Source organism: Bos indicus x Bos taurus, chromosome 18, assembly GCF_003369695.1.
Source record: "Bos indicus x Bos taurus breed Angus x Brahman F1 hybrid chromosome 18, Bos_hybrid_MaternalHap_v2.0, whole genome shotgun sequence".
In the NCBI taxonomy this organism is placed as follows: domain Eukaryota; kingdom Metazoa; phylum Chordata; class Mammalia; order Artiodactyla; family Bovidae; genus Bos; species Bos indicus x Bos taurus.
In genome coordinates this window covers 18,845,573-18,871,851 of record NC_040093.1, presented here as the reverse complement: position 1 = coordinate 18,871,851, position 26,279 = coordinate 18,845,573, and the positions used below count along the sequence as shown (strand labels likewise).

The 26,279-nt window shown below is 37.9% G+C and overlaps 2 protein-coding genes across 3 annotated transcripts in view; one reads left to right on the top strand and one right to left on the bottom strand.

The window, feature by feature from the left end:
- The window catches only part of ZNF382 (zinc finger protein 382), a 64,434-nt gene extending 56,743 nt beyond the window's left edge, over positions 1–7,691 (bottom strand). The window contains exon 1 of one of the 2 annotated variants that reach the window (XM_027514235.1): positions 7,638–7,691. The gene's annotated coding sequence lies outside the window, so the exon portion shown is untranslated. The remainder of the gene's footprint in view (positions 1–7,637) is intronic. The other variant, XM_027514240.1, reaches the window with a different exon arrangement.
- Positions 7,692–7,882: 191 nt separating this feature from the next.
- Positions 7,883–24,921, top strand: ZNF260 (zinc finger protein 260). Its single transcript, XM_027514333.1, has 2 exons — positions 7,883–8,283; positions 18,799–24,921. Exon 2 carries the CDS (start codon positions 19,301–19,303, stop codon positions 20,534–20,536), a length of 1,236 nt encoding a protein of 411 aa, XP_027370134.1. The 5' UTR covers positions 7,883–8,283; positions 18,799–19,300; the 3' UTR covers positions 20,537–24,921.
- Positions 24,922–26,279: the final 1,358 nt, after the last annotated feature.

The following is a 26,279-nucleotide window of genomic DNA, read 5'->3' as shown; positions in this document are numbered from 1 at the left end:
CAGTGTGGTATTGGCATAAAAACTGACATGTAAATAAGTGGAACAGAATAGAGAGCCCAGAAACAAACCCACACATTGTTATAATTAATGAGAAAGAAGCCAAGAATGTACAATGGGAAAAGGATATTCTCTTCCCTAAGTGGTGCTCGGAAAACTGGACACAAGGATATTCTCTTCCATAAATGGTGTTGAGAGAACTGGACACCACGTGTAAATGAATGAAACTGAGCCACTGTCTTAAACTGTACACAAAATCAACTCAAACGGATCAAGGAATTGAACATAAGACCTGAAGTCACAAAATTCCTAAGGGGGGTAAGCTTTCAAACTTCAGTCTTAGCGATGATTTTTTGGACTTGACAACAAAAGCAAAAATAAACAAGTGGGACTACATCAAACTAAAAAGTTTCTGTACAGCAAAGGAAACAACAAAATGAAAAGGCAACCTATGGAACAGAAGAACATATTTGCAGATTACATATCATATGGGGGTTAAATGGAAAATATATAAAATTCATACAACTCAATCGCAAAATAATAATCCAAATAAAAAATGTGTAGATGATCTTAATGGACATTTTCCAAAGAATTCTAGCAAATGATCCACACGTACACGAAAAGATGTTCAACCTCACTAATCATCAAGGAAATACAACTCAAAACCAGAATAAGATACTATCTTACATCTGTTAAAATAGCTATCACCAAAACGACAAGAAATAACAAGTGTTGGTGAAGATGTGGAGAAAAGGGAACCCTTGTGCACTGTTGGTAGGGATGTAAATTGGCACAGCCACTAAGGAAAACAGAAGTTTCTCAAAAGTTTAAAAATACAATTATCATAGAATTGAGTAATTTCATTTCTGGGTAATGCTTGAAGGAAAGAAAATCACTATCTCAAAATGATATCTAGGACTCTAGAGCCCATGAGCCCTAGCTACTAAATGAAGCCTGCACTCTGCAACAAGAGAAGCCACAGGCATTGCGATAAAGCTCATGCACTGTAACTAGAGAGCAGCCCCCGCACTTGCCGCAACTAGAGAAAGCCCATGTACAGCAGGTAAGACCAGGGCAGTCAAAAGTAAAAATTTAAAATATATAATTTTAAAAATTAAAAAAAAAAGAACTCAAAGTACTTGATGTGCAGCAAAAATGAAAGAACTGACTCTTGGAATATTTCCCACTTAAAATGAGCCCCGGCACTATACTGATCTCTATAGCAGACTACTGAACTCACTTAAAACAGCGATCAGAGAGGAAATGACACTCACCAGGACAAGAAGACAACATCAGAAATAAAAAGCTATCCCAAGATTCAGAACCTAAACTATATGATTATTTATAGTGTTCTCCTGATATACTGGACTTTTGCATATGAATCAAATGTTTTCTATCACAGGCAAAATCCTATGCAGAATTTAAAAATTAATCCAACTGTTGGGCTTATAGTCAATTACCTATGTCCAGAACTTCTGAGTTACCTTGGTGGATTTCTCCTCTCCAAGGCAATGAGTTGATAGCCCTCAGGAAATTTATTGTAGAAGAAAGAAGTTATAGTTCTATTTGGGCCACTATTGATATTACTAGATGGGACCCCCTCAGTTGGCCTGTCAATCATACTTGCTCTGACCCTAGCCATAAGTATGAATTTTCTTTCAAAGTTACTCAAGCTCAGAGCAACGAGCTAAATTTCAGTGAAAGAATATAAGTTTCCAATTATTAGGAGGGACCCTCCTTCTGTTACGTGATGGCTTTATATAGCTAACAGGCTATGGTCATTTAAGTTTAACAGAACAATATGCTTGTTGGGAACAATTAAATCATACTAAAGATAATCAGCTTAATAACACTAGGAAATCAGGCTGAGTGCCTTATGAACAATGCTTATATATCATTACCTTTAAAGACAGCAATTGGTAAGGAATAGACTGGGTCAGATGACTAAGAATATACTGGGCCATGCTGAATGGAAGTTCTTGGTTTAAATTCTTAGTTATGACCTTATGCTACTGGTTGTTCTACTTATACTCTGCCTATTTTACAAAATTACTGTTTTTTGCATTACCAAATGTGTGACTGAGCCTCCAATAAAGATAATGATGACTATGCAACTTGAACAATTAACCAAATATAGTTATATATATATATATATGATCAAAATGATTGTAGTAGTGTAACTCTAGATATGGGAAGAAGCAGCAAGAGGGAATCAATTCCTAGACAATAACTGACTAGTACGACAGATGAGGGTACAGTGAGTTTTATGACTATCATTAACATTGCCTAGTCCAGTAATTCCACATTGGGGAAAGATTTGAAGGTGGGAGGAAAATGGGATGACAGAGGTTGAGATAGTTGGATGGCATCACTGACTCTAAAGACATGAGTTTGAGTAAGCTCTGGGAGTTGCTGATGGACAGGGAAGCCTGGCGTGCTGCAGTCCATGGGGTTGCAAATGTCAGACACGACTAAGCGGCTGAACTGAACAACGAAGTCCTGACCTGATCTAGGAATGAGTCTTTCTAGCATCGTGGGACAAATTGGTCACAAACGTCTCCCAAACATTGGTTGAATTTATTACCAAAAAGGGAGAATTGCAAATCACCATCCAGTTCTACAATCAAGTCATTAGCCTCTATAGTTGCTGACTACAATAAAACATCCTAAGATCATAAAGTCCTTATTGCCAAATTCAGACTTAAATTGAAGAAAGTAAGGAAAACCACTAGAACATTCAGGTATGACCTAAGTCAAATCCCTTATGATTATACAGTGGAAGTGAGAAATAGATTTAAGGGACTAGATCTGATAGACAGGGTACCTGATGAACTATGGACAGAGGTTTGTGACACTGTATAGGACATAGGGATCAAGACCATCCCCAAGAAAAAGAAATGCAAAAAAGCAAAACGGCTGTCTGAGGAGCCCTTACAAATAGCTGTGAAAAGTAGAGAGCTGAAAAGCAAAGGAGAAAAGGAAAAATATACCCATTTGAATGCAGAGTTCCAAAGAGTAGCAAGGAGAGATAAGAAAACCTTCCTCAGTGATCAGTGCAAGAAACAGAGGAAAACAATAGAATGGGAAAGACTAGATATCTCTTCAAGAAAATTAGAGATACCAAGGGAACATTTCATGCAAAGATGGGCTCAATAAAGGACAGAAATGGTACGGACCTAACAGAAGCAGAAGATATTAAAAAGAGGTGGCAAGAACACACGGAAGAACTGTACAAATAAGATCTTTATGACCCAGATAATCACAGTGGTGTAATCACTCACCTAGAGCCAGACATCCTGGAATGTGAAGTCAAGTGGGCCTTAGAAAGCATCACTACGAACAAAGCTAGTGGAGGTGATGGAATTCCAGTAGAGCTACTTCAAATCCTGAAAGATGATGCTGTGAAAGTGCTGCACTCAATATGCCAGCAAATGTGGAAAACTCAGCAGTGACCACAGGACTGGAAAAAGTCAGTTTTCATTCCAATCCCAAAGAAAGGCAATGCCAAAGAATGCTCAAACTACCGCACAATTGTACTCATCTCACACGCTAGTAAAGTAATGCTCAAAATTCTCCAAGCCAGGCCTCCGCAATATGTCAACCATGAACTTCCTGATGTTCAAGCTGGTTTTAGAAAAGGCAGAGGAACCAGAGATCAAATTGCCAACATCCACTGGATCATGGAAAAAGCAAGAGAGTTCCAGAAAAACATCTATTTCTGATTTATTGACTATGCCAAAGCATTTAACTGTGTGGATCACAATAAACTGTGGAAAATTCTGAAAGAGATGGGAATACCAGACCACCCGACCTGCCTCTTGACAAATCTCTATGCAGATCAGGAAGCAACACTTAGAACTGGACATGGAACAACAGACTGGTTCCAAATAGGAAAAGGAGTACATCAAGGCTGTATATTGTCACCCTGCTTATTTATCTCATATGCAGAGTACATCATGAGAAACGCTGGGCTGGATGAAGCACAAGCTGGAATCAAGATTGCTGGGAGAAATATCAGTAACCTCAGATATGCAGATGACACCACCCTTATGGCAAAAAGTGAAGAACTAAAGAGCCTCTTGATGAAAGTGAAAGAGGAGAGTGAAAAAGTTGGCTTAAAACTCAACATTCAGAAAACTGAGATCATGGCATCTGGTCCCATCACTTCATGGCAAATAGATGGGGAAGTAGTGGAAACAGTGACAGACTTTATTTTTTTTGGCTCCAAAATCACTGCAGATGGTGATTGCAGCCATGAAATTAAAAGACGCTTACTCCTTGGAAGGAAAGCTATGACCAATCTAGATAGCACATTAAAAAGCAGAGACATTACATTGCCAATGAAGGTCCATCTAGTCAAGGCTATGGTTTTTCCAGTAGTCATGTATGGATGTGAGAGTTGGACTATAAAGAAAGCTGAGTGCAGAAGAATTGATGGTTTTGAACTTTGGTGTTAGAGAAGACTCTTGAAAGTCTCTTGGACTGCAAGGAGAGCCAATCAGTCCATTCTAAGGAGATCAGTCCTGAGTGTTCATTGGAAGGGCTGATGTTGACGCTGAAACCCCAATACTTTGGCCACCTGATGCAAAGAGCTGACTCATTGGAAAAGACCCTGATGCAGGGAAAGATTGAAGGCAGGAGGAGAAGAGGACGACAGAGGATGAGATGGTTGGATGGCATCACTGACTCAATGGACATGTGTTTGGGTAAACTCCGAGAGCTGGTGAAGGACCAGGAGGCCTGGTGTGCTGTGGTCCATGGGGTTGCAAAGAGTCAGACACAACTGAGCGACTGAATTGAACTGAACAGAAATTCAGGATCAGTCATTCCGTGCTCTGTGAAAATGAGCCTTTATTTAGAACTATTTCAGGAGAATTTTTTAATGAACTTGGATTTTTGCATCTTCCCATACTTAGGAAAGCACTAAAATCATTAACCAAGATATCTATTCTTCATGACTGGCAATAACCGTCTACCAAGATGTGTCTTTAATCGCAAGTACACCTTCAGAGTAATTTCTCAGAGCTATCCGAGAGGCTGTCTCCCAGGCTATAGTGCTCAGTAAGTATTCAAATAAAACTGAAACTCATGGCTATCACATTGTGTTTTTCAGTCAACATTACCATGAAGAGAATTGAAATGCTACTATTTATTTCATGCACCTATAGGTAAATTTTGTTTTGTTTACGAAATAACTTTCATACAATATACACTATTTAAAATCCTCTACTTTCATTTAGTATAATACTTTCTCTTACCCTTCCTTTCCTTGTGGATGCATGGTTATATGATGGCTGCTCCATGAACAGCACTATTATCCACTTTCCAGGCAGGAAGGAGAAAAGGAAGAAGGCTAAAAGAATACATGTCCACTGAGCCTTCCCCACATTCCCCTCTTTAAAGAACTGTCTAAGAAATCCAATCTAACAGCTTTTGTTTACATCTGAAATATGTAAAGTGTTTTTTTTTCCCCCTATTTGTTGTTTGGCACAGTGCCCCCTCAAACAAAATCAGAATTTTTATAGCAATAAAGGAGACAATGACTATTGCATTAATCACATATGACAAAACAACACTGTGTAATATTAAAAATATTCTCAAATAACTTTCAATTATGTGGAAAGGTACATCACTTAAATGAAAATATTAAAAATGCAAGTATATACACATGTATATGTATCTACATGATTGCATATGTGTACATATGTAAAGCCAAAATACTCAGCATACATATTAATTTTAAAAATTAGGAAGTGCAAAGAAAAATAGTAGGCTTTAGTTTACTTCATGGGTCTCTGTTAGAAGTCTGCCAAGAAAGGAAGAAAACCAACTCCAGGAAAAAATAAAGCATTTTAGAAATAAAGGGAAAATACCAAGCCATCTTATATATAACTTATAGATATCATAACCATTATTTTCTCCTCCTTGGAGATTTCTCTTGTTGAAGGATATATTAGCTAGGCAGCAGTAGGGAAAGGATGGGGTTAAACCAAAGTATGATTGTTTTGCAGAAATTGTTAAATTACAGCAAGTTCCAAACACTAGATGTTTTAAAAAGGTTACAGTGCACACAAACAACCAAACACTTTGCTTACAGTTTTTTTGCAACCTAGAGCAGCTTTTGTCTTTTCACCATGCCTGCCCTTTTAGTCGGAGAAGGCAATGGCACCCCACTCCAGTACTATTGCCTGGAGAATCCCATGGACAGAGGAGCCTGGTAGGCTGCAGGCCATGGGGTCGCTAGGAGTCGGACACGACTGAGCGACTTCACTTTCACTTTTCACTTTCATGCATTGGAGAAGGAAATGACAAGCCACTCCAGTGTTCTTGCCTGGAGAATCCAGGGATGGGGGAGCCTGGTGGGCTGCCGTCTCTGGGGTCGCACAGAGTTGGACACAACTGAAGTGACTTAGCAGCAGCAGCCCTTTTAGTACTATGCATGTGCTCCAGGTTTAAAACTTCCCCATCCAGTTTTGCACAGACAGTGCTTTGAGAGCTGGCTCCCTGTCTTCTTACTGTCGCAACCAATAAATGCTTCTATTTTAATCAAAAGTAGTTTATGTGGGACTTCCCTGGTGGCTCAATGGTAAAAGAATCCGCCTGCCAATGCAGGAGACAGGGGTTCACTCCCTGATCTGGGAAGATTCTCACATACCTCCAAGTAACTAAGCCTGTGCCCAACAACTACCGAGCCTGTGCTCTGGAGCCCCGGAGCTAACCACTTAGCCTTCCGGTCGTAACTGCTGAAGCCAGCGGGCCCTAGAGCCCGGTGCTCTGCAATAAAAGAAGCCACCGCAGTGAGAAAACTGCTCTGCAACTAGACAGTAATCCCGCTCCCTGAAACTAGAGAAAAGCTCAAAACACAAGGAAGATGCAGCACAGCCAATAAATAAATAAAATTATTATTTTTTTAAGTACTTGGTGTGTTCACTGGCTATGAACCACAAGGGACAGACTCATTAAGCCTGGTTAACAGACACAGATGAGACAAGGAGATAACAAATCTTTCCTAAGGTCCAAATGACAAGGATATCTAGCTCACTTGCCCCTCCCTGACCAGGGCTTCTCAGAGGAGATCCCAGGCTTCCATTTCAACTATAAAGCCATACAGAAGCGTCAGGCTCTTAACTGGCAAAGCGCAGAGCTATCCTGTGTCTCATACATGACTATATGAGACGGTCACCGACAGTCTCTCCAGATTCACCAATCAGAAGACACAAAGGTGTAACAGTCTCAGTCACAGACTCCCCTTCCCTTCCGCACACAGTGCTGCACAGCCACAATCCCCACCAGCGCGCAGTCACAGAAGTACAATAACAAAGCTCCCTATGCATGCACACAAACAGAAATATATACGGTCACACAGAAACAATCCACACACCCATCACAGGGGCACAGAGTCACAGGATAACCCACACTAGCACACAGTATGACACACGATCGCACATTAACAATCATACCTCGCAGACTCACCCGCATAAAGCTACACACACGGTACCACACACTGTCATAAGAACACACCCATCACAAGGACATACTGTCATACATAATAACCGACACTTCCCTCTCCAACCTCGCCCGTTCAGCCTGAACAGACAATACTCAGTCTCCATCCCCGCCCAGACCTCTGGATGTTTCACCTCCAATCTCCCTTGCAAGGCGTCAGTCGTCAGGAACAGCTCAGTGACTAACACCCAGCTCCCGTTACCGCTCCGCGCAGAGCCGCCGGCCTGAGAACGCGGCGACCTCTGGGAAAGGTAGTTCAGCACCGCATTCGCGAGGGACAAGATGGCCTCGGGCTGGATCCTAACCGGAGATCCCCACAATCACTCCCCTCCTCACCGCTTCTCCCCACCCCCTAGCCTCAGACCGTGCCCTGGAATTTTCTAGCGCTGCCTTGCACCGCGGTTCCTAGTTGGAGTCACCCCTAACTAGGGGTGAGCTTGAACTGAGCTTATTACCACTGCCTTCTCCCAGAGGTAGCTGGCACAGGTAGAGTATTACCTAAGTCATGAGTCTCGGGCTACGTACACTCCTCCCCCAATCAGGGAGATAGTCCCACAAGCTCGGGTGGAGTTGACAAGGCGCGAAAGCTGACTCGAACCACCGAAACTTCTGGGAAATGTAGTCCACAATCAGAAAAGTGGACGCCCGACCAATATCGACCGATTCCGCCCGGTATTGAGCCCGGGCTCGGTGGAGCCCAGGAGACCTCTGGGAATGCTAACCAGCCGGCAGTGCGCAGGCGCAGGCTGTCTGGCTCGCCATCGTCGTCTTTGTCTGCTGGTGAGTTTGGTTTTGGTTCTGCGAAGCGTACATCTGGGTTGCTGGACCTAGGTTTCTGGGCTTAGAGTCCGGTCGGCTAGGTTGTAGGGGAGATTTCGCGGAGCCTAGGACCGGGCTGGGGAAACTGAAGGAGAGGAATCGCCTCCTGTGGCGTGCAGCAGTGTTCAAAGCGTCTGTGGATGGGGGCAGGGGTACAGAAGGCAACGGGGGCGGGTTCGTCGGTGGGTGACTTAGGGTGTGAGGGAGAGTGAGAGGGTTGCAGAGTTGCAACCTGTGTGGTTCCAACTTCGTGAGAGTGGGTGGCGTTGGGAACTTACTGGGATAGTACCATTTAAACCTCACTTTTCTAGTTTTTAAAATAATGATAAGAGGGTGCATTTCTCTGCAACATCCGTTTCTGTGAAAGATGAGAATGGGAAAAGGCTAAGCAGTTGAGCGATAAGTGATTTTTGTATAAAAGCAGACCCATTGTGGAGTAGAAAACAAAATCAGCATTTTTTTTTTAAAGAGGAAGGATTTCCGGGAAACTTGTTATTGGATATCTAGACTCCCCAGAGGTACTGACTTTCCTTAATTCTTTGGAGGACTTCCGGTGAGGCTGCTTTGAGAAGTCCTGGGCTAAGGAACAACTTTAAGAGGTAGTTTCCACTGGTGCTCATAGCGCAGAATTGGGAAGCAAGTTGTCCGGTCTTGGACGCACAAGTCAGAAAATCAATTTAAGACTCCCTGATTTGTCCGTGAGCATGGCAATCTGACTCCTAATTTTACCAGGTTTTCCCCAAAACCAAATGACCTTTGTAAATGTGGTGAAACAAATTTTTCTTTTATCTGTAAAAAGAATTTCTTCCAGTATTTTAATCACACAACGCATTTTTCAATAAAATGAGAACGTACCACAGTACAAAAGTTCATATATAGAAATAATATTTTTGATACATACAGAAAATAATCAGTAATAGTTAAAAAGAAGACTACTTTCTTTACAATAGCAACAAATCTGATAAAACACCTAGGGATAAACAGTAAAAGTATAAAAGCTTTATGAAGATATTTTTAAATGTTAATGAAAGACCCAAAAAAAGACTTGAGCAAGCAGAAGTATATACCATATGTTAGATAGATTTAAAAAGTGCGATGTATTTTGTTATATGAAGAAAGTAAAGTGTATGTTTGGTATAACATACTACCTTTTTTTTTTTTTTTTTAGTAAGTGGGGGTAGGAGTGTATATTTGTAGTTGTATGAAGAAACTTTTAAAGTTTACACAGAAAATAAAAATGGTTGTGAGGGGATGTAGCAACTAGGGCAGGAATAAAAATCACATTTTTGCTTGCCTGTTTTGTACATTTCCATTTTTACCTGGGATGGAGTAATTAGATTTCTCTGTTCACTCCATTCCTTTTCAGGTGTTTATCACTGACTCATTCTTGATGTTTCCTTGGCTTCCATAATACTTCTCTCACTTTTACAATTCCAGTGAAAACCAAGGAACAAGGTCCCTTCTCCCTGCAAAAAATCTCCATTAGTGAGTGATGTTTGTTTGTCCCTCAAATATTAGTGTTCCTGAGTTTCTGACTTTGATCTTTTTCACTTCTAAGAACTCTTAGGAGCAACCAAATTCCACTATGGCTTCAGCTGTGACACAGGACTAATGAAATGACCATTCCTATTTGAGGCTTGTCCTGAGCTTCTCCAACTGTCTAATGGATAATGCCATCTGGAGGTTGCATAGGAACTTCAAACTCTTCATGTCCATAATGTCATACTTACCTCTTCCTTCCTGTGTGTTGCCTCCATCCTTTCTGCCATCTGTGTTTTCATCAATTCATGGCACTATCCAGCCAGACTAAGCATCCTATGTTGGAGTAAGGGAAGAGCTTCTGAGCAAGTTTGACCCTTTTATCTGTCACACCCCATTACAAATTGAAGACTATGGTCTTTTCTTTTTTATTTTTTTATTTTATTTTTTTATGGTCTTTTCAATACAAATAATAAATGAGAAATACATTTGCTGAACCAATGAATTGAATGACCATTTAATTATAGGACACTTAATTTCTCTTAGCGTAATATAACCTGGATAAAATATTAGGCTTCTAAAAATTTTAAGAACTCTGAGCCACGAATAATTTCAGAGTCACTTCCTTTACATTTTATCCATATCACTTAAGGTTGGTGACTTCACATTTATGAGAAATGTGTTGTTATGGGGGAAAATGATATTCAAAACTGTGACTGTTCAATCAGGAACAAGGTGTCACTTGTAAGTGACACCTGCTCAAAGGTACTCATGCAGGTTGTGATTCTAGAGAACTCTAGCAACTCACTGATAGTTTCTCTGTATAACCTAAATTCTGAAAAATAAGATACCTTCTGTTTCCCATTTTTTGAAATGTGTGGAGCCTTTAAATGACAAAATGAGTTTGACCTGAGATGCAAATTACAAATACTCTTTTTCCATGTGCTCACACGTATGCGTATGTGTGTGCTCTGGCTTCTAAGCCAAAGAATCATCATTCCTTTGTTCTTTTTCACAAGTCAGCTTCTTTGTCTATCCCCAGGAGCTTTACTTTCCTTATCCTTCAACTCCACTGAGGGTCCTAAGGACTCAACCTGAATTCTGAGATGCTGCTTTAACCTTCATCCAAGTCCTATGTCATTATTTCAAATTTTAAAGTAACCAGTTCAAACAAGAAGAGGAACTGATGATAGAGAAAGAAATATAAAGTAGGTATTCTCCGGGTAAGAGAGAACCCAGCAGGTATGAATGGAGTAAAGGCTCATTACTGTGGCTCAGTGAGTTTGCCTTCTCCACTGGCACCCCACTCCAGTACTCTTACCTGGAAAATCCCATGGACAGAGGAGTCTAGTAGGCTGCAGGCCATGGAGTCGCTAAGAGTCGTGTCACTTTCCCTTTTCCCTTTCATGCATTGGAGAAGGAAATGGCAACCCACTCCAGTGTTCTTGCCTGGAGAATCCCAGGGACGGAGGAGCCTGGTGGCCTGCCGTCTGTGAGGTCACACAGAGTCGGACACGACTGAAGTGACTTAGCAGCAGCAGCAGTGAGTTTGCAACATCTGAAATGTTTTGAAATTTTCTTATCAGCTCTTGTCTTTTGGAGTGAAAATTGCTAGACATCCTTTAGATAACCTAGGTACCATTTCTAACTTCTCTTCCTGGTTTGATGCTCTTCTTTTCTCAGATTCTGGAGGACTAGTTCTCTCTCTAACCTTGATTCTGGATGCCAGCCTCTCTACCTTATTTGCAGCCTCAATTTTATAACTTCTGTAGTCTAAATTTCATGCTTCTTCCTCTCACCAACATTCTCCAGTTTTCACTTCTCCCTATATGTCTACACTCCTTTCCTTCAGCATTCAGTCCTTGCCAAAGATTAGAGATCTGTAATCTTTCAAATCTACAAATGTAGATTATTTTCTTTAAAATTTTACTATCATATTTCTCTCTCCTTCTTTTGTAATATACCTCATAGTTGAATTTTACCCTTTTATCCTTGTTTTTTTTATTGTCTTACTTCCAGATATCATAGTATATTTTGTAAATCTATAGTATACAGATATACAAGTATATATCTATATACTATATACTATATACACAGATATACAAGTATATCTATATAGTATATCTATACTATCTGTATATATACTATATCTGTATACTATACTATAGAGTATATCTATACTGTATACTATACATTAGTGTATCTCCAGATATTGTCTACCTTCTGCTTTTTAACAATAATGCAGGCCTGAAAATTGGTGCTGTATTGTACTGTTATTTTTAAAATCTAATACATATACATGATAGACATTAAAACAATAGGTATATCTCCTATTCCTGGCTCTCAGTTCTCTATTTCTGCTCCTCAGAAGCAGCCACAATAAACATTTTATGCTTCTAAATATTTTTATGATTATACAGGGAGACTTTCCAGAGAGAACATGACATGATTTGCCTGTGACAAGATTACTGTGGTTGCTGTGTAGGAAAGTGTTAACATATAACAAAATGTTCAAATGTCAGGCAAACTCAGTGTATTTTTGTTTGTTTTTGGTTGTACTGGGTCTTCATTGCTATGTGGGCTTTTCTCTAGTTATGGTGAGCGGGAGCTACTCTTCGTTGTGTTGTGAGGGCTTCTCATTGCAGTAGCTTCTCTTGTGGAGCACAGGTTCTAGGCACATGGGCTTCAGTAATTGGGACACGTTGGCTCAGTAGCTGTGGCACATAGGATTAGTTGCTCTGCGGCATGTGGAATCTTCCTGGACCAGGGACTGAAGCTGTGTCTTCTGCATTGGCGGGCGGATTCTTTGTCATTGAGCCACCAGGGAAACCCAGTGTATTCTTTTTAAATGGTGACCTGTTAAAAGCAGAAGTTGGCAAACTCTACCCTACTATGTGTTTTTGTAAAAAGTCATTTTCTTGTCCATTCATTTTCTTATGATCTGAAAATACTTTCAATGCCTGAATTGGTATCTTCAGATGCATGATATGTAAGGGAGTGAAACAGGACTAAAAAGTGTTAATCAATCATGGTAATAAAGCTAAGTGAAAGTCACTCAGTCATGTCCAACGTTTTGTGATCCCAACTCCAGCCCAGAATACTGGAGTGGGTAGCCTTTCCCTTCTCCAGGGGATCTTCCCAACCCAGGGATTGAACCCAGGTCTCCCACATGGCAGGCGGATTCTTTACCAGCTGAGCCATAAGGGAAACTCAAGAATACTGGAGTGGGTAGCCTATTCCTTCTCCAGTGGATCTTCCTTGACCCAGGAATCAAACCAGGGTCTCCTGCATTGCAGGCAGATTCTTTACCAACTGAGCTAACAGGGAAGCCCCTATATAGTAAAACTAAGTGGTAAACCAAAGCTAAATGGTAAACCAGCATATTTGGGAGTTTAAAGCTAAGTGACTATAATAAACACCCGAATGTGCTGGTTTAAGGAATGTAAGAATTGATTTATTGGCTTATTTCTTTATGTGATGAGTAGTCAAAATCTGCATGGTACCTTTGGTCTTTGTGGTACTTTAAGATCCAGACTTCTTCCAGGTTCTCTCTTTATCTTTTACTTGTGGTTAAAGCTGGATTAACAATGTATCCTGGTTCCAGCCTGGTAGAGGAGAGAGGAATCACCACTCTAGGGTAGAAGAGCATCAATAAATTTTTTTGTAAAAGGCCAGATAGAAAGTTTTTTAGGCTTTGTAATCCATAGGATCTCTGTTGCAACTACTCAGCTTAGGCATTATAGCACAAAGTTAGTACACTTGGTATTAGAGCATTTTGATTTATATTTTAAAACACTTTTTAAAGCACAAGATAAATGCTGTTGAAAGGACCAGTTTGCCTGGTATTCAGATAATGTTGCCTAGTTCAGTTCAGGACTGTCATTTTACAGTATAAAAAATTCAGTTCTGGTTAAGTATCTGTGAAGGCTGTTGATATAATCCCTGTAAAAATACAAGGGGGGCTTTAATTACCAAGAGAATGTAATTTCTGTATTTTCTTTTGACTTACTAGTTATATAGAACTTAGTTCTAATCTGTTGTACATCATACTTCTGCAAATATTATTGTACTTTGTTAAAAGTTTAGTAAAATTCACACCTTAAACCACACATACCTCGGACTTTGGGGTGATAAAATGAGAGAATGATCACCTCTATTTTTTTCTGTTTACTTTTCTGTTTAAATTTTCTTTTCTGGTCTAAGTTCTCAGAGGTTATATTTGCTAGGTTTACAAGTTTATTTGCATAGAATTGAACAAAATAGTCTCCATAATTCTTGTTTTCAAATAATCATTTTTTAAATTTTTTTAATTTTGCTTTTCTTCTTACTCATGAATCTATTATTACTTGTAGTTTTGTTTGTAATAATCAATTTCTCTATCTTTTCTAATTTTTGTTTACTTTTCCTTATTGTAATTCCTTAGTTTGAATATTATTATTATTTCTTTTTAAAATGATGTAACCATTTATGTTAAAACTCTCCAAGCATTTTTTTCAAGTGGGTTCTGATATACATTGTGTTCTGAATAATACTCTGAATATTATGTGATATATTTTAATTTCCTCTTTGACCAAATAGTTTGTTCAAGCCAGTAGATTTTGAAATTTACAAGTGAAAATTTTTCATTTTGTTTATGACTTTTTTTTTAGGGTATTTTATCTGTCCTTTTCTACTTTGTGGAATATTTGAAGTTTTATAGGCCTACTATGTGGACTTATTTTGAGAATGTCCTCTGAGCATTTTAAAAGATGTTTCAGTATTTTCAAAATACAGAATAAACTAGTTAATTCTATATTATAAATTAGTACATATTTTTATTTCATGTTTCCATTTCATATATATTCATATATTTCATGGATTTGATCTCCTAGGTTGAGAGAGGTAGTCTTCTCAGTTGCTAATGTTTTTGTATCTTGGATTTCTATAGTTTATATATTCATGATTATTTTTAGTCTTTATTTTCAGCATTTCTGATATATTATTTTAGAAGCATATCTTATATACAGTTTAGGGGGGATTTGCTGTATCAGTTGGAGAAGGCAATGGCAACCCACTCCAGTACTCTTGCCTGGAAAATCCCATGGGAGGGGCCTGGTGGGCTGCCGTCTATGGGGTCGCAGAGTTGGACACGACTGAAGCGACTTAGCAGCAGCAGCAGCTATATCAGTTGTTAAACTTTAGCATGCATCAAAATCACCTGGAGAAGGCTTCCCTGGTGGTCCAGTGGTTAAGAATCTGCCTGCCAATGCAGGGGACATGGGTTCAGTCCCTGCTCCCGGAAGATCCCACATGCCACAGAGCAACTAAGCCTGTGAGCCACAACTACTGAGCCTGTAAGCCTAGAGCCTGTGCTCTGCAACAAGAGAAACCAGCACAATGAGAAGCTCATGCACTGCAACTAGAGAGTAGCCCCCACTTAGCCCAACCAGAGAAAGCCTGGGCAAAGCGATCAAAACTCAGCTCAGCCAAAGAATAAAATAAATAAGTATATAATAAATCTTAAAAAAAAAAAAATCACCTGAAGGGCTTGTTAAATACAGACTGCTGGGCCCTACCCACAGCTTTTTTAGATTCAGGAGGTCTGGCTTGAGGCCTGAGAATTTCCTATATGAGCCTATCATAGTTCTTTTAATAGTTATTATTATTCTATTTGCATTTGTTGACAGGAACAGTATGGTTGGTATTGATTCTGATTTAACTTTCTGTACTATTTTAAGTTCTTTTTTGTTTTTTTTGCCACACGTCATGGCTTGTGGGATCTTGGTTCCCTGACAAGGAATTGAACCCGTGCCCTCAGTAGTGAAAGCACAGAGTCCTAACCACTGGACCGCTGGGTAATTCCCTACTGTTTTAAATTCTGCCTCCTCTTTTATCTTTTGCTGTAGGATCTTTATTTGTTGTGAATATATATCTTCCTGAACATTTGGGAAGTTTATTTTTTTTCTTTCTCGTGTTTGCCTTTATATTCATAATTTTCTTAGTCTTCATCCTCGATTTTATTTATTTATTTTTTCTTGATTTTAGACGATATCTATTTACTATCACCAGGAGTGATATATATATTTTATACACTTTACAATGTATATATTTTCAGCCTCCCTCTTCCCTTCATCAAGTTGTGATTATTATTCCAGCTTTAAATAGTAAGAGTTGTACCCTTCTTATCGCCCCTGTCGTGTGTATGAAATTCTTGGCATCTTTGCCTTTGATTGTGCATTGATCCATTTATCAAAATCTTATCCACTGTTCAATCTTGAACTTCATTTTTATTGAACTGTCTCTTACTTCTAGCCCAATCTCTCTAATCCTTGTATCTCCCATCTCAGATACAAAGTAACCTGGATCTTATGTATTAACATATACTCTCTTAGGTTTGTGTTTTCACTACATTGAAATATAAATTCACTACATTGTAAATTCGAGGGTGCATGCTGAGTTGCTTCAGTCATTTCTGACTCTATGTGACCCTATGGAGTACAGCCTGCCAGGCTCCTCTGTCCATGGGATTCTCTAGCCATTCATGTTTTAAGACTATTCTAGTTTTTCTCCCATTTTAAAAAATAAATAGTTTTTATCTTTTTATTATTGAGTTTCAGCGGTTCTATATATTTTGGAGAGAAGCCCTTTATTAGTTCCTCCCAGTCTATGGCTTTTGTTTTTGTTTTCTTAACTGTGTTTTTAAAGGGCATTAATTAGTTTTTAGTTTTGATAAAGTCTACCATTTTTTCTTTTATATTCCTTATTAATATTTTTAATGCTCATGCTGTGGTCTGTAATTCATTTTGAGTGAATTTTTGCTTATGATATGCAGTGAGTGTTGAGGTTATTTTTTTCTAATTATGGAAATTACAGCATTGGTAAGAGAGGCAGCATATTATTAGTCAGTTCTTAAAATGATTTATATGAAAATGAGGATAAAAGTTTGAGATGGATAGTTCAGAATAATGTCAAAGGTTTCCAGAGAGTGGGTGGAAAATAGTTATAAAAGAAAGGACTTAGAGAGGCCAAGAAAAGAGTCCTTGACAAAAAAGAGCTTGGGTGCCAGAGTATCAGGCATAATGAAAGAAGAAAAATAAATGAAAACTGAAATTTGATGGCAATGACACTTTCAGTATCCAGAAGTGATAGTATCAGTAATCAAAATGGAAATCAAAATCAGATTTGGAAGCAAAGGTGGCTATTTTCTGGCATATTTTCTTTTTTTCCCTTTTCCCATTAAATGTATATGTACTTTGCTGTTTAGCCCATGTGAAACTCAGTTGTAAGGTAAAAAAGCACTGTCTATAGTTACTATATAATTATTTATAGATTGATTCAAGTTAAAAGGCCCAAGTCTTCAAGGAAATCTCTGTAGGTATAAGAAATTGGAGCTTTTAGAAGTCAAATAGGGTTATAACTATGCTTACTCCATTCTTCCTTACCCACTGTTCTTGCTTCATGTAGACAGCCACTTTAAACTCATTTGACTGTGTCTCTTGGTGTTTATTCTGAATTGCAGCTTATTCTGCAATTGCCATTTCATTTCATATAGCTGTTTTACCTATTTTAAATGCAGTAAATTTTAATCATTATCAACATGCTAATAAGAAGATGGGGCTCAGAAAATTTCCTGCATTCATTTTTCATATTTTCTGTGATGATTATAATCAGTGTCCATGAGTAGGTCTGTTAAAATGGTGAGCTTCACTGTACACATTCAGTTGGATATACAAGTATTTATTTTCTATGACTCCAGATGTCAGGATCTATCGGGCTTCTCATGATTTTCTCATTTTTTCAGACAAGAACCCTTCCATATCTGACACCTGGCAACTACCAGCATTCCTGTAGTCTAGCAGTAGAAAGAAGTTGGGATTCTATACTATATATAAACTTCTACTTATCACCCTCTTTCAGTATGGCATTCTCATCTACTTTCTGTGTCAAAACTAAATTTGGAGTTTCTCAGTTACACTTTTCTGGATAATAAATTCCTATTTCTTCCAGTTAGGAGAGTTGGGTGCATCAGCTCCTCCTTATATAATAATTTTATAAGCCACTTTCAATTCTTAACCAATCTGTCCATAAAGTTATACAGCCTTTTCGTCAACGGCTGTGTCACAAATTACCTTGCATCTAAGTGGCATCCTTATCTACTAGCATTTTATTTAAGTTTTGTGGTTAATTTAGTCCTTTATTCGGTTTCCTTTCAAAATTTCCTAATGCTTTCATCCATTGTTGTTTCCTCAGCCTTTCAGTTTTTATGAGTAATGCCCTTCATCTCCTTATTGTCATTTTAATGGAGCTTCAAGAAGATGTAGAAATAAATATCTTATTTAACCACACATCCCTTTAATTTAATAATACTCCTATTCATTTTTTATCCCTTCATCCTACACTTTGCAGTGTTATGTTTCGTCTTTCATCCTGTCACCTGTTCTTTATGTTTTCCCTTATTTTACTGATTTATAAAGTATACATTGTTTCATTTAAAACCAGTTTAAGCTAATGCACCCATGGTTGTCATTTGTATTTGAGCTTTCTTTTATACTGTTAGGTTAGGTTTGAAATTAAAAGTCTATTTTTAAATTGCACTGTTTTTTATTCTTTTGGCTGCACTGGGGCTTTCTCTAGTTGCAGTGAGTGGGTGACACTCTTCATTGCAATGAGTAGGCCTTTTACTGCAGTGGCCTCTCCTGCTGCGGAGCATGGACTTTAGGCTCTTGGGCTTCAGTAGTAGCAGCATGTGGGCTCAGTAGTTGTGGCTTGTGGGCTTAGTTGCTCCAGGTATCAAACCCATGTCCATTGGCAGGGTGGACTGTTAACAACTGGACCACAAAAGAAGTCCCTAAATTGCACATTTCTGAAATTTTATTAAAAATAGTGGAGAAGTTCATAAGTGTGATACTGATGATGATGATGATAGATGCCTTATTAGATGTTCACTACATGCCAGGCATTAAATAGTTTACAGTTAGTTACTCTTTTCAATGATGTTTTTTTTGTACTCCCTTTCAGAAAAGGCCTGGGAAATTTATAAATAAATAAAGATACAACAGGAAAGACCTTTGAGTTAAGTTGCATCCTTCTTTGTGAAAATACAGCTAAAGAAAAACTCAGAAAATACAACTAAAAAACTCAGACAACTTCATAAAATACAGCTAAAGAAAAACTCAGAGAAGTATTTCCTCTGAGCACAGACATTGATTCTTTAAGACTATTACTCTATGTATGGGACTCAGTTTAAAAATTTGGACATAACTTGCACTTAAACATGAGAGAAGCTATCTAAGAAAGAACCATTACGAATATAATGAAGATGCTACATTTCATCCCAATTTATAATCATCTGACCTCAGGATAACCAGTGTGAAAAGTCTTTCATCATAAATTCAACTTTGTTAGATATCTGAGAATTATTGGAGAGAAACCATCTGCATATATTGAACGTGGGAAAGCTTTCATCCATGTCACATGTCAAGAGATACTAAGGAATTCTTGTTGGAGAAAATACCTCTGCATGATAAGAATGTTAGAAAGCCTTCGGCCTGAATCAGATCTCCTTCAGTGTGATCAAATTCATACTGAAGAGAAACTATATGAATGTAATGAATGTGGAAAAACATTTAGTCTGAAGCAAAACCTCACAGAGCATAAGAAAATGCATACTGCAGAGAAATCACATGAATGTACTGAATGTGGTAAAGTGTTCTCTCGAGTCTCATCCCTTACTCTACATTTGAGAAGTCATACAGGAAAGAAATCATATCAATGTAATAAATGTGGGAAAGCCTTTAGCCAGAAAGGAAACTTGCTTACTCATCAAAAACATCATACTGGAGAGAAACCTTATGAATGTGGGAAAGCTTCTATTCAGATGTCAAGCCTTATTAAGCAACAGAGAAATACTGGAAACAAACCCTATGCATGTAAGGAATGTGGCAAAGCCTTCAGTGGCAAATCATATCTCTCTGAGCATGAGAAAATTCATACAGGAGAGAAACCCTTTGAATGTAACCAATGTGGAAGAGCCTTCAGTCAGAAGCAATACCTCGTCAAACATCAGAATATCCATAGTGGAAAGAAACCCTTTAAATGTAATGAGTGTGGAAAAGCCTTTAGCCAGAAAGAAAACCTCATTATCCATCAAAGAATTCATACTGGAGAGAAACCTTATGAATGTAAAGGGTGTGGGAAAGCTTTCATTCAGAAGTCAAGCCTCATTAGACACCAGAGAAGTCATACAGGAGAGAAACCTTATATATGTAAGGAATGTGGAAAAGCTTTCAGTGGCAAATCAAACCTCACTGAGCATGAGAAAATTCATATTGGAGAGAAACCCTATAAGTGTAATGAATGTGGAACAATCTTTAGGCAGAAGCAGTACCTCATTAAACATCACAATATTCATACAGGAGAGAAACCCTATGAATGTAATAAATGTGGAAAAGCCTTCTCCCGAATCACATCACTTATTGTACATGTGAGAATTCATACAGGTGATAAGCCTTATGAATGTAAAATATGTGGGAAAGCTTTCTGTCAAAGCTCATCTCTTACTGTGCATATGAGAAGCCATACAGGTGAGAAGCCCTATGGTTGCAATGAATGTGGGAAAGCCTTCTCTCAGTTCTCAACTCTTGCTCTGCATATGAGAATCCATACTGGAGAAAAACCTTATCAGTGTAATGAATGTGGGAAAGCTTTTAGCCAGAAGTCACATCATATTAGACACCAGAGAATTCATATTCATTAAAGCTCTATGAATGTCTTAAATTTAGGAAAACCTTCAATAGAAATCATACTAAACAGTATATCAGAAAAATCATTTTATAGTAAACATCAATATGGAAAAACCTACAGCAACAACTCAAAATGTAATACACTGAGAATTTAATAAGTATTATACTATCATGAAAACCAATACCCCCACAACAAACATGTTCATGCTGGACTTTTAGGAGCATTCTCATTAAGGATCCAGTCATGGACACTAATCAACATGGTTCTAGAAGGCCTACCTGATATATTGAGACAAAGATATACAAGGTGTGAAGATGTGAAACAAAGACAAAATTGTCATTTTGTTGTTACATGTTTTACTACATGTATAACTATCAAAATTACTTGCTCTTGATACAGTAATAGAAAATAAAGATTGTGACAGGATACTATATCCAGAAATACATGCATGTTTTTAAGGGGAATTGGCAGTTCATAGAGGTGGTAATCTCAAATTGGTAGAAAAATCTGGATAATTAAAAAAATGGTCTCAGGGTAATTGATTCTTCATGTGGAAAAATTAGATCTTTGCTGTTGTCATACATTATAAAGTATTTATTAAAAAAACTCAAAAGTATTGAAGAGTAGAACTCAAAAGAGCAAAACTTAAAAGGGTTTTGTAGATTTTTTTTTTCAAACCTTTGAATAGTAAGAATTTTAAAAACACATTCCAGAATACCCACTCTTGAGTATATATACATATAGTGAAGAAACTGATACATGTACCCAGGGAGTCCTGTATCTTTAATGTTCATTGCAGCATGAGTTATATTAATATAGCAAAAAATTGGAAACAAATGTCTGTCACTTTGGAAATGGTTGATAAAATGTGATGTAGTTACCCTGTAGAATATTCTCTAGCAGTTAACAAACTAAATCTATATGTATTAACAGAAAGATTTGAAAATCATGTAGAGTGAAAATGAAGTGATGAATATATTGTAACTATACCTGTGTGAGTTTGAATTAAATCAACACTAACCAACACTAGTATTAAAGCTTTGGTTATGGGTAAACATTTTTATGTAAAACTATGAAGAATGGATTGGAAGGATACACACTCAATTCCCAAAAGTGGTTGTCTCTAGAAAGAAAGAGAGTAGAAGGGAAATGGGGCCAATTATGGTGGTTGAACAATACTTCAGTTTTGTATCTAAATATCTATCTCATTAAAAAAGATTCCAAATAAATATAAGAAAACATTAGTTGATTCTGGATTGTAATAATGTATGAGTTTATTCTATTTATGCTGTTTCTTTTAAACTTCTGAAAATTAAAAAAAGGATAGGAGTAGAGAGACTACATGGAATACATGTTATAATGGACTTACATTTCCAATTAGATGCAGATACTTTGCAAAAAAAAATTTCTGAAATCATATCTTTAAAATATGAAATAAAATTTAAAATTTTAATGGTAACTTAAATCCATTTATTTAAATTACTCTCAAATGTCATATCACTAATCTCTGTGGTCTCTGAGATCATGATTTTGCAACAGGTGACTGAAGCACATTAAGGATCATATTACTTTATAATACATGCACAGACTTGTTAGAAATAATTAGTTTTTCAGAAACATTTATCAGAAATTTTAATAAGCCACATAACCAGTTCCGGTATTAGAAATTAGACATTTTAAAAATGAAGAAAACATGTTACTTTTTTTTTTGTATGACACCAAGTAAAACAACTGTTGCATTTCAGCTTCAGTTTTTAACTCAAACTAGTTATTTTCTCTAATTTGCCAGACACAGTCAACTCTCCCACCCCACCTCTAATTTGTTTCCTTGGAGAGAATAGAACTGATGAGATCTCAGACCTAAAGAGAATTCTCTTATTAAAAGCAAATCTTTTTGAGGATTTTTTTATTCTTTCCCACAATAACCTGATATATAGAAACAGTTAATGCTCTTTTTGAATAGTGATAAAAGTTGAGTGTGTAACATTTAAACCTTAGGCTCCTTTCAAATATATTGATTTCTCTTAAACTCAGAAAAATACTATGCTAATATAACTATAGCACTGCACTGCTTGTTACTGGCATTTTTGAAATTTGGTTTTAAGATTATAAATGCCATTGGTTGACTTTGTGAGGTAATGTATCCAAGTAATATATATGTGTATCTACAAATCTAAATATCCTCTTTTCTTCCATTTTTCATTAAACATTCTCTGATATTCCTTAAGTATTACACCCTTGTGCTGGTACATCTTTGAAGTCACACAGCAACTAGGAACTCCAGACCAAACTAGATTACCATTTGGTGCATATAGTTGGCCAGTGCCATGGCCCAGCAACAAGAATGATTATAATGGTCAGGTAGAGTAAGATAAGCAAATGCTGATGGTATTCTAGGATATTGTGTACTGTGTATTTATTCGGCCATTCTCCCTGCTGATTCAGCTTGTTACTACTTATTTACCATGACAGACAACACAAGTAAACACCCTTACAAGTGGCCCTTACATTTTAGGTATTCTTATTTCCAGGGGATAGATTATAGGCAAGAGACTGCTAGATCAAAGGATATGTGCTACTTTAAAATTTTAGTAGATGCTATCAGTTATTTTCAAAACAAGTTTCCTCCAGCTATACAATAGGTGGTATTATACTAAAATTCATGTTTGTCTGATGAGTATAAACCTCACCTGTTCCTAGATTTGCTTCTTTGTAAACTTTCATATTGTTAGCCTATATTCCTATAGGATTATTTATCTTTTTGTCAGTTTTGAAGACCTTTTTCCACATTAGATATTAGGATATGTATGGGTCAGTTGTAAAGATACTTTAATCTTTACATTATATGTTATTTCTTAGGTTTTCTTTCAAGTTGTCTATTTCCTTTTTGTAATATATTAATGTTTAACCCTTTTAGAATTGAATTTTTAATGTCATTTATGAAGGTTCATATTTTTTCCTTCCAGATGGGTTGCCAGTTGTACAAGCACAGTTTGTTAAAATAATCCAGCAGTCAGTTTAGGGTCAAACAGCTCTGACACCTGCATGTCCACCAGAAGCCATCACAGATTTGAACTGGCAATCAGAAAGAGGAAGAGAGATAACAGAATAAACCTAGCATTAGGTTTATTATTAGCTTTGTCCTAACAAGAAAATATCTTTACAGCATGTTCATCAGAAAGTCTTGCAAGTGCTCAAGCAAGCACAGCTTCCACTGCCCCAGCACTGCACAGAGCAGACAAGGTCAGAATGGGTGTGGTTCACCTCAGCAGTGGGAGACTAACATTCTCATCCAGCACATTCATCAAGCAGGGCATCTGCATGGTGTGCCACCATTAAATGGGGCGCACTCACTTGTAACAGGGATAACCACTTAAGCACAGGGAAGTTACTACCTTGGTTTCCCAAGACTTATGACGCCTTAGTTATATAGGCAGTCAGTGTCTACATGCCGGTTCACAGTTCATCCCATCCAGGTACAGGCCACAAATGAGAGATTTCCAGTATTTTCTTCAAGGAAACTAGTAGAAAAACAAGTCTAAAGTCATCTTTCCAGGGATGGGTCAGTGGGAACGACCTTTTATTACTTTGATACCATACTTTTCCTATTCAACTAAAACTCTGCTATGTAATTCTTTACCCAAATAATCTTTTCTTTATTCTACTTTAACTGGCTTATATTTTGATTTACACCGACTTATTTATAGTCTCTTGCTTCATTCATTTACTTTTCTATTCCTATACTAACATTAATGGATAATGTTAACATTAGCCTTATTGTATTTTGTTACTGTAAGTCCCCCACTCCTTGCTGTTGTCCAGTTTTATTGCCTAATCTTCGTTTTCTTTCTCTATAAATGAAGGTAGGTCTCAAATTATAAAAACGCTTTGATACTCTAATTAGAATTGCCTTAAGTATATACATTTGGGGAGAAATGACATTTATGATACTATCTTCCTGTCCCCAAACATAGTAAGCCTTTGCATAGGTTCAAATTGCGATTCTCGTCCTTCAGCATGAGAATTCAGAACAAAGTAAAGCCTATCCCTGCGTAATACCATTAAAGATTTTTGTTAGTTGAGTTAAATAAGGAACCACAGCCCAGCCCAGAATTCATGTACTGAAGCCCTAATGCCTAATGTGATGGTATTTGGAGATAGGGCCTTAGGAAATTAAATATGTTTATATGAGGTCAAGAGGATGGTACAGTTCTTGTGGGAGTAACTGCCCTCATAAGGAATGTGGCATTGTGTGTATACCAAGAAAAGGCCATGTGAGCCGAGTGAGACAGCAGCTGTCTACAATCCAGGAAATGGACCTTTTCCAAATCTGCCAGCACTTGCTATTGGGGCTTCTCAGCCTCTATAACTGTGAGAAATAAATTGTTGTTTAAGCCACTCAGTCTATGGTGTTTTGTTATAGTGGCCCAAACTAAGACAGTCCCCTTCCTGCTTATTTCTACCCTAGCCAGTTAAATGTGAGGTAACCTTGTCAGATGTTTAACTGCAAGCTCCCAGATACAGTAAGACAAGTGGAAGTGAAAGTCACTCAGTTGTGTCCCACTCTTTCTGACCCCATGGACTATACAGTCTGAGGAATTCTCCAGGTCAGAATGCTGGAGTGGATAGCTCTTCCCTTCTCCAGGGGATCTTCCCAACTCAGGGGTTGAACCCAGGTCTCCCACATTGCAGGCAGATTTACTAGCTGAGCCACAGGGGAGGCCCAACAATACTGGAGTGGGTAGCCTATCCCTTCTCCAGGGGATCTTTGTGACCCAGGGATAAAACTGGGGTCTCCTGCATTGCAGTAAGACAAAGCCACTTCCATCAGAACAGTGTAAAAATAGAAGAAGCCACAGAAGGGGAAACTAGATGGACAACTAACATTTGAAAAGCTCATCCTCACAAATAACCAAGGAAATGCCAAATGTTGTCCATCTGGTTTCCTCTTCTGTGGATTTTCTGTTTATATACCGTTAACCTACTTTTTCTATATATGTTTTTTGAATTTACAAGAGTTCTAGTTCAAATGAAAAAATAGCAACCCACTCCAATATTCTTACCTGAAGAATTCCATGGACAGGAGCCTGGTGGGCTACAGTCCATAGTGTTGAAAAGAGTCAGACATAATTGAAATGACTTAGCAGCAGCAGCTAGTTCAACTGACTTTAGCAAAGTTCCTACTAAATCTAGAGTTCATAATAATGCACAAGATAGATCTAGAAGAAGGTTCAAATCTGACTAAAGTTTGGTCAAGTAAAGACAGAATTATCAGAACTATTGGCACTGGGGCAAAGCAAGACCTTGAGGTTAATTAAACTAATATGGTATAATGACCCAATTCAGAGACTCTTGGATGCAAACTATACATTTTTATTAGCAGTCCAAAAGGATGCCCCAAGCAGCAAGGGTTTGTAATGGAGTACTGGTCTCATGAAGATGGAAGCAAGGTGATGTTAATAAATTATTGACTCCACAGGGTTTTGGCCATATCCATTGAGTTAACAAAAACCTGGGGAATGGCAGTGAGTAATGCTTCCTGTTCACTCATCTATTTTTTAAACTTATACCCTCTCTAAAGCCCTTCACATGCACACTGGGGGCCTCATACAGTCAGTCCTCTAGCAAGACAGTACCCTGACCTTTGTCCCACCCACTACCAGGAGCTGTTAGGACAGCTGTTAGGCCAAAGCCCTTCATGGATATATGCTAGATTCCTGCAAAGAGGGGCCTCTATAGCTCCACATTCCACTAGT

Coding starts and splice junctions, on each gene's coding strand:
- ZNF260 (XM_027514333.1), top strand. CDS start 19,301: ATGATAAGAATGTTAGAAAGCCTTCGGCCTGAATCAGATCTCCTTCAG.